Raw genomic sequence first — 9,326 nt, forward strand, 5'->3', positions numbered from 1 at the left:
GTGCTGCATTTGTCTTTGGTATGTTATTGCCAGTTAAACTGGTGGAATCACATTAGGTTAGATTTCTTCATGGCTGCTTACAGATACTGAAGGGTGCAAGATCTCTGTGGTCTGCAGAGATAAAGGCCTTTGGAAAGGAGGACCGAATGCTTATCAGTGCTGCCGGGGAAAGAACGTCTGGAGTCCTTTTAGTGCTGTGGCAGCTCTTTCTGCAGTGTCCTCTTCACACACAAATAGCATGAAAGGGCTACCCCGGGGTCGTAGATGCTTCCATAGCCCTGGGAAAGGGTTGTATATATTCCCATAGCCCTGGACAAGCAGGTTTTTAGTGGCGTTCATCAAGGATGAAATAAGGAAGCGAAAGTTTGTAATACTGGAACAGTTTTCCTATGTCGGGGCTCTCTGGTGTCAGTGCAGGCCGTTAACAGCTCCTAGTCCTGCCTGCGGTACCTCTGAAGTATTTTAAATCATTCAGAACCACCAGCGGTAGAGCAGGCAGCAGCTGCCGAGTTCCAGAGGCTAGAGAAGTAGTTACTCCGTGGCCGGTTTCCCGGAGAACAAGGCTTACGCTCGCTGCACGCTCAGCGGCTGGGCCGGACGGGTAGTGAGGGGCGGGCGCCCCGCCCCCGGCCGTTACGTCATGGAATTCCAGAGCTCTTCGCCAATGGCGGCGGCGGGCGGCGGGCCAGCGCCAGGGGGCGGCGCGCCAGCAGGCCGGGCGCTCGAACCGCGCACGTTCGGGTGCCGCCCGCGCGTGTCCGCCTCAGCCCCGGGGCGAGAGGGCGCGGGTGGGGACGGGTAACCCCAGGGCTCCAGCCCGCCTTGCCCGGCGCCCGCCGGAGGAGCTAGTGAAGGCCGCAGCCACCGAGCGTGGCGGGGGCAGCTCCTCGCTGCGGGAAGAGTACGTGGGAGCGGTGACAGCCCGGCTGCTTCCTTGCACGTCCGAGTGTGTTCAGAGCTAAAGCTGTCATGGGCTATCTATGAATTATTCATCTCTGGGCAGCTTCTTGCAGCTGGGAACTAGTGCGGCCAGCTTTTAACTTTTCCAGATGCTCATTATGGGATGCATGTGTTGGGAACAGATGCCAGTTTCAGTGTCTGGCTTGGAGGAGTTGACAGCATTTGCAAATACTCCATTGCATGACACTGTACAGCTTTGAGGTCTCTTCCCGGCTATCCAGGAAGGTGCTGTTCTCTCACAAAATGCCATAAACAGAAAAATTGTTCCACTAATTAATCTGTAAGCATAATTAAAATCCTTTGTAGTTTCTTTTTCATGACAGTCACCTCTCATAAACTCACCACAAGGTCAGAGGTGCATGTCTGGTATGTCTGCATCAGCCTGTGTAGTGAAAACTGTTGTCTTTGAGTACCAGAGCAGCCTATATCTATTCTAGCAGAGTGTTCTGCCCATGATAACACTTTTCCTTGTCAGGCTTGATTAGCCCTGAGCAAGCTGCTCTGCTAAACTGCTTCTGCTGCTGGAGGCAGCTTGGATGTCACTGCACAGAACTGCATTGCATCATCATTACCCATTACAAGATTCTGCATATCATATACAGCTGCTTCTTATACATAAATAGCAGACAAGATGGTGGGCCAAATTTGTGTGAGTACATAATCCAACTCTGTAGTTGAGATGTAGTTATGAAAACTGTAAGTGACTGTTCAGGGATTAGAGGCTACTTTCCCATGGAACATTTAATTTCTGACGTTAACAGCAAATAAAATAGCAAATTCTCTCTTTAAGTAACATGGCAGCTGATACATCTGAATAGGGTCCTCTGGTGATGACAGTGCTAAACTTACAGTCGCTTTTCTAGTAGCTGCATCTCACACTTGAGCAAGCTAGTCAGCACTCATACAGTAGCTGAATCTCCTCTTCCTTCCCAGACCTCAGATTTTCCTGCTGTCCCATTGTGTGTGTACAGTTATTGAGTCAGAACTGACCCCGGATGTCCCCTCCTGCTGCTCAGCTCTTATTTTGCAGAACGAGGAATATGGCATTTCCACAGGGGATCCTCACTGGTTCAGCCCTAATGGGCCTGCTTATAGTGACACTTTTGGTATTGCTGTCACATAACAAAAAAATCCCACAACTGCCCAAACCCCACCCAAGCCCAGTAAGATGCACTCAGGGGACTGATGAAGTGCCTTGGACTTTGGTGTAGCGCGGTAAAGGCCGGGCCTCGTTCTCTCCGCAACGCTGCCCCACCTCCCAACGGGCTGCTGGCAGCCCCACACCCTTAGACCCTGAGACTTGCTTTCCGGATCCCCGCTACAGCCGTCCGGTGGGTACGACTGGCGGGGACACGGGCGTGACAGCCACCGTGGCTGCGAGCCCGGCAGGACCGGGCCGGAGACTGTTGAGCAGCCGTTAAGCGGCCGTTGGCTCTGCCGTGGCCTCGCGCGTCCCCGGCCCACCAGGGGAGCGGGAGGGGGGGGCGGAGGAGGGAATCCCCCTCGCGCGCGCGGCGTGCCTTTTGTGTTTGTACACACGGCGCGGGGGGGGGCGGGCCGGGGGCCGGGCCGCGCCTTCCCTCCATTGTGCGCCATTGGCGAGAGGGCGGGGCCGGGGCGGGGCCAGCCGCGGGGCCGGCCCTCCCGAGTCAGCCATCTTTCAATTGTGCTCCGAGCCGCCGCCAGCAGCAGCAGCAGCAGCTTGAGCTCCTCCTCGCGTCCGCCCGCCCTCCTCCCTCCTCCCTCCCGCACGGCAGCCGCGCTCGCCCAGCGGACGGGGTAAGTCTGGCGCAGCGCCCGCCGCCCCCCCTTCCCCCGCGCCCCACCACCCCACCGAGGCACCCCGACGCATTCCCCCGACCCTCCCCACAAACTTTTGGGGGGTTTGGGAGGTAGTGGTGGCTCCAAGTCCCCTTCCCCGTGCCGCCTTCGCGGCTCAGTCGGAGCGGCTCCCTCCGCCGGCACCCCCGGCCCCACTTCGCGCCGTTGTTGCCCCCCTCTGCTCCCCTCGCCCCCTCTCCAAACCCCCATCGGCAGCTTCCCCAATCCCTTAGCTATCTCCTCAGCCCGACATCTCCCCGGATTGGGTCTGGAAAGCGGCCGCAAAGAGGAGCCACTCGCCAGCCCAGGGTAACTCTCCTGCCTTCCTTCCCCTGCTCCCCACAGTTGTTGCTCAGCTTCACCATCTTGTCTCTTTTCTCTGGTCACCGACCATATTTTTTTTCCTATTGCATAAAAAACAATAAAAAGGGAAAGAAATTCGCCGAAGGAACGACCCAAACCCAACGCAATTTTTTGATTTTCGAGTGCAAAGTTTTCCACTACCTCCCCCTTCATCTGCACCCACATGGTTTGGAGTTTCTTGCGATTTTTTCGGCGTTATTTTTCGCAATTTATTTTTTCCTCCTTTGCAAAAGGACTAGGGCTGCATTTCGTGATTGTTTCCATTTTGTTCTGGGGCTGGGAGATGAGTTTGCCTGTGAGAGGCGCTTGGGAGCGAAGCGGCTTTGGGGAAGCAGTTAGAAAGAGAAAGACGGTACCCAGAAAAAGCAATCCCCCCAAAAAAGTTTGTTACTTTCTCACACTTTATGTGGAGCGTTTTCCTTTTATGCACGATAAATGTCGGTTTGCCTGCGATTACCGGCGGGTCAGGGAGCGCTGGCGGGCGGCGACGTTGGCCGGGTTGTTCGGCAGAGGGCCGGCGGGGGCTGTCTCTGCGCTCGCACCCGCTCCGCAGTTTCGGAGGAGGTTTTCGCCGGGTGGACGCGGCGGGTCGGGTGCTAGCCCCCCGATGTTTGCCGGGCCTTATTTGCAAACACTTGGCAGGTGACGGGCGGCCGGCGGGGGGAGGCGACAGCCGCTTCTCCGCGCCTGCTGGCGGGCGGCTTGCTGGGCTCTTGCCTCTGGCGCCTAGCTATTGAATTCGTGGGTAAAAAAAATAATATGTATTTTAATATTCCGCGATCAGCAGGCGTTTAATTTTATTTTTTTTTTTTTCATTTCCCCCCCCCCCCCTCCGTTTGGCGGTCGGAGGCGTTAGGCAGCCGCTCACGGCAGGGCTAACGGCTGTCCTGCAGTTCAGCGGCCACCGGGGCACGGGGCATTAGGGGTCCGCCCGTTGAGTGGGGTGGGGGAGACAGGTGCGGCGGGGGCGTGCGCTGACTGGGGGCGGGCGGCCCCCCCCTCCTCTCTCTCCGTCTCCCTCCCTCCCCGCGGCAGGTGTAAGGCAGCGACGTCGGCAGGAGCATGGCCCGTACCAAGCAAACGGCCCGCAAGTCCACCGGCGGCAAGGCGCCCCGCAAGCAGCTCGCCACCAAAGCCGCCCGCAAGAGCGCGCCCTCTACTGGCGGGGTGAAGAAGCCGCACCGTTACCGGTACGCAGCGCCGCGCACAGGCGGTTCCGGCACGGCACTGGCAGCACCCCCCAACACACACACCACCTCCCCACCCCCCGAAAATTCCCTCCTCCCACCCCCGCGGGGCCGCGGGGGGCGGGGCACCACGATTGGTTGTTGTTGGGGGTGTTAATTTTCCTCGCTGCCGCACTCCCCAATGCCGGCACCGCTCCACTACGGTGGGGCGCAGGGCCCCACTTACTGAAAAAAAACCAACACCTTAACACGACAACCCAAATCCATAAATGTCCAGCGCGGGCATGGACCCGGTATTTATTATGAGCCCCTTATCGAGCATTTGTGTACCAGCGCCTAAAACCCCAAATCACACAGTCGCAAACACAGCTCTATGACTTATTTTCATTGTTATTAATTCTGGATATTGAAGAGCTGCCGCTGGGTCCAGCCGTCGCGAAGTTTATTGTTCCCCGCGTTATTTTAATTTACTTGTAGGGTTGGATCGGTCTCCCCGCGCCGTTTCAGTATGTAGGGACGGTAATCAGCCACGCGAGGGCGCGTCGTGGCTACCGATGTGCGGTCCTGTGCTCGGTCGTCCCGAATACGGGTGTTGGTGCACGGGAGGATGTAGGCAAGGGTGGGTGGTGGGTCGGTGTGGCAGTCCCCTTTAATAATGAAGTTTTTCACGTCTTTGCTCGGTGTAGCACCAATCACGCTTCAGCTTGGAGAGTGATCTTGGGCTCAGTAGGGAGAAAGTGGATTGGGGAAGAAGCAGCCTTGAAATAGAGAATATATCTAAAAACCTGGTTGTTAGGTGTGAGGCAGAATTAATCGACTGGGAGAAAGGTAGTAAGGGTAGAGTAGGAAAACACAATTTCTACAGAAATAAATATTGTGTTAATTTCATGGATGGATTTGAATTTGCAAAACCTCACAGCAGTGTTGTGGTTTGCCACATATGTGCTGAGATGTGTTAGTGTCAGTTAGCTAATGTGTGCTGCCCACCTCTTCCCAGACTGAAGGCAGGACCTGAGGAACCTTGTGGAGAAGGCAGTGGAAGTTTACACGGGTTGATGGTGAGAAAACAGTGACCCTTTGCCAGTGAACCTGGTTTTATATCGTAAGCACTGGAACTCTTCTAGTAGAAACACAACATGAGTGGTGCTTAGTTGAGATAGAATCATAGAATGGTCTGGGTTGGAAGGGACTTCTGAAGGTCACCTAGTCCAAGCCCTTCTGCAGTAAGCAGGGGCACCCTCAACTACATCAGGTTGCCCAGAGCCGTGTTGAACCACACCTTGAATATCTCCAGGGTTGGGGCCCCAAGCACCTCCCTGGGCAACCTGTTGCAATGTTCCACTACCCTCACTGTGAAGAGCTTGTTCCTGACATCCACTGGTGAACCCGTATCTTTAAGGCAATGTAGAATATATTTTCAATACCAATTCTTCTTTCTTTCTTTTTCCTTCTTTTTAAAACTTACTTCATTGTGAAAGGCCAGGTACTGTGGCTCTCCGTGAAATCCGGCGCTATCAAAAGTCTACCGAACTTCTGATCCGCAAACTTCCCTTCCAGCGCCTGGTGCGTGAAATTGCTCAGGACTTCAAGACAGATCTGCGCTTCCAGAGTGCTGCCATCGGTGCTTTGCAGGTGAGGGAGCACCCTGTCAGGGGCTAGTTCTGAGGGGGTGAGGACCTCCTGCTATTAGGCAAGGGCTAGTCCTGTAAGCGCTGTCACAGCCAGGCTCAGCCTTTCCCCCCCAAAAACCTGGAGACTGAAGGTATGAGAGCTCCGCCTCCAGCCCCTATTGGCCAGGCTGTTTCTAGGGTTAGCCCAAACTCCACCTGATTGGTGGGCTGCCATGGTGGGCGTGGCGCCTCATTGGAGGGGAGGCGGGGAGGGCTGGTGTGGGAGGATGTGCTCCTCAACCATCCCTTGCTCGGAGTGGACGTAGGGATGCCCTGTAGGTATCGCAGGCTAAAATAGCACAGTGATAAGCCATCAGCTTCTTGCAAAAGCTATAAATGCTGGGGGGAGGGAGGGAAGCTGCTTTTTTGCTTTGATTTTGTTGAGGTGGTTTTGTTTGGGTTTTTTGTTTGGTAGTTTTTGCTCTGTTTCTACTTACTAGCCCTTACCCTTCAAAGTAATTGCCCTTGACATACCAGTGGATCTTACTGAGGTGCAAGTTAAATGTTTCCTCTGTTCTCATGCCTTTTTGGAGGCTTTGCTATTAAAAGCTATGCTGTCTGAGAGGAAAGTGTCATGTAAAGCTTGTTTTGGTGTGTCCAAATGGAGCTCATGATATCCTCAAATGTTGTTTAAAGAAAAACAGCTTGATAGGCTATATCTAAACACAACTAGTGGAATAAGTGCTTTTGTGTGATCATTTAAATAACTTATTTAGACTATATTAAGAGTGAAATATCATTTGCTCTTCCTGGCACAAATTCCTGCACTTAAATTAGGCCCTCTCCTTTTCTTATCATGGGAACATTTCCTTGTTATGATAGAAACACACTTGTGATTAAAGGTAGGTCTTTACTGTTCTTCTAGGTGTTGACAGGTTGTTCCAGAACTTGTCTGTAATTGCAGAATATCTGATATGCAAGCAAAATGGTATTTTTCTGGTGAATGACTTCCACTGGATAAGGGTCAAGACATATGCCCTGAAATCCTGTAAACTTGAGCAGATGCTTAGCTTCAGAAGGTGGCTGCATGCATTTGCAAAGCTGCTGGTTTTGCTTTTAGTTGTTGTTCTGTCTTTACTGCTGTGAGTAGATGTGGTGGTTCTTAAATCCTGAGGTTTACCTGTGTGTCTTTTTACCAGGAACTGCTTATCAGAGTTTAGTCATTATTTAGTGTATTTTCAGAAGTTTGTTCTGAATGTTCTGGGATCTGAATTAAGGGGTTGTCAGTATAGAACTTGTTCACACAGTAAGCTCAGTGCATCCTGCTTGCATTATTTGCAAAACTCCCCAAACTTTTAACCCCTTTGTACCATGTTGTTTGTGGCAGCACAGCGCATTCAGTTAAGTGTCTTAACTTTCCATGTAGCAATTTAGCAAAACCATATTAGAGGAACTTATGGTACCCATATCCTACCATGTGCAAAATCACTTAATAATGCTACAGTTCCCTGTCTGCTGTAGTAAATATTTCCCTTTCTTCATGTTAGACAATCTGTTTTTAAACAGAAACTTTGAACCTAGTAAGTTGGTTTTTTGTGGTTCCTAGTAGTTAAATGGTTCACATAAGCTGTTTGCTTGCATTTATCCTAAAAAGGAGGACCTCGACTGTCTTTTCTATAAGCAAGCCCTGTCGTTTCTGCCTTCTCAGTATAGCTGTGTCCTGGTCCACATGCTTACCTTGTGCTCTCATGCTGAGATGATTCCTGGGAGATTAGGTGTTAAAGTTCTGAGTCAACCCAAAAAGTGCATAAACAGTTACCATTGCTGTGCTGAGCTTATTAGCAACTAACTTAACATGAGGCAGAAGAACCATAAGGTCCAGCTGAGCATTGGTCTTAATGCAGAATCCTGTTTGCATTTGTTCAGTAACAGGGAAGACACCGTGGTCATGGTTATGGTTCTAACCAGGGTAGGGCTTGTCCTAGGTGCTGACCCCATGATTCTCACAGATAGGAGGTGTGAAGGGGAGATGTACTGTGTGTCCCAAATGGACAGGAGGTGCTTAGGCACAAAGAAAGTATAGGAACAGGACAAGTGTCTAATAGTGGTTCTCTGACTGCTTTCCTATTTTTGGTGATTCAACAAGTTCCTGAGCTAAAGGAGGTATCCTTTTATTTCTAATAATTCTTAATACACTTTTTTCCCCCTGCTCATTGCATAATTTCCTGCTAATTTTTGGCTTTTTAATTAAGTCACCTCTTCATTATCCTATGGCAAGGAGCTGTGTGCTTGAGCTGTGTTGTGAAGGAATACCTCCTCTTCTTTTCCCTAGCATCTGCCAATTTCTCCTGATGCTTTTACTCTGGAAGAGGCAGCAGACAAGTCACTTAAACAGTGTAACCCAGCCTTTGAAAAGAGAAGTTGCTAAACAAACAGACCTTTTGATAAGATAACCCCTTATCTTGTGAGAGTCTCATCAGAATATTGGTTCACTTGTTTTCTGGAGGATGTCTTCACCAAATGGCAGTAGTTGATGTAGAATAGGGGTTCATCAGAAAATGCAAGCTTTCATTTTTGTGAGAACCTTTTGATGTTTGTGAATAATGAAGACAGAAGGCTAAACTCAGTACCGTGGTACACTGTATTCTGAACTGTTACTGTTTTCCTTGTGCTCTTTTCTTCTACACTAGGAGGCAAGTGAAGCCTACTTGGTTGGCCTGTTTGAAGATACCAACCTGTGTGCTATCCATGCCAAACGTGTCACAATCATGCCAAAAGATATCCAGCTAGCACGCCGCATACGTGGAGAGCGTGCCTAAACTTCACTCTGATGAGTTTGTCATTCTCGAAGCAAAATCTTCTTCCTGTTATTGGTAGTAATGAACGTTAGATCTTTTTTTCCATGGGGTTAAAAGGTACCTAAGTATATGGTTGCAAATGGAAAAAATAGGGGACAGAATTGGATATTGGCAAGTTTTCTTTCCATTTTCATTTGTGTGTGGATTTTTAATATAAACAAGGGGGACGTAAATCATCGATGTGGTCAAAAACAACAGCAACAAAAGTTTCAACAATTCAGCTTTATTAAAAAAAAAAAAAAAAGATATAAATAAACCTGTCAAAATTTTCTGGACAATGCCAGCATTTGGATTTTTTTAAACAAGTAAATTTCTTATCAATGGCAACTAAATGGTGTTTGTAGCATTTATATCATACAGTAGATTCCATCCATTCACTATACTTTTCTAACTGAGTTGTCCTACATGCAAGTACATGTTTTAATGTTGTCTGTCTTCTGTGCTGTTCCTGTAAGTTTGCTATTAAAATACATTAAATGATACCTGCTGTTAGTCTTGGTTTTTAAATATTGCATGTGGGTTACATT

The 9,326-nt window shown here is 50.2% G+C and overlaps 1 protein-coding gene across 1 annotated transcript; it reads left to right on the plus strand.

Moving 5' to 3' along the window:
* The first annotated feature begins 2,608 nt into the window (after positions 1-2,608).
* Positions 2,609-8,991, plus strand: LOC104300921 (histone H3.3A). The gene is made up of 4 exons (XM_054170570.1): positions 2,609-2,739; positions 4,180-4,334; positions 5,810-5,963; positions 8,632-8,991. Exons 2-4 carry the CDS (start codon positions 4,207-4,209, stop codon positions 8,758-8,760), a joined length of 411 nt encoding a protein of 136 aa, XP_054026545.1. The 5' UTR covers positions 2,609-2,739; positions 4,180-4,206; the 3' UTR covers positions 8,761-8,991.
* The last annotated feature ends 335 nt before the right edge of the window (positions 8,992-9,326 follow it).

This window comes from Dryobates pubescens, chromosome 2 (assembly GCF_014839835.1).
Source record: "Dryobates pubescens isolate bDryPub1 chromosome 2, bDryPub1.pri, whole genome shotgun sequence".
Lineage (NCBI taxonomy): Eukaryota > Metazoa > Chordata > Aves > Piciformes > Picidae > Dryobates > Dryobates pubescens.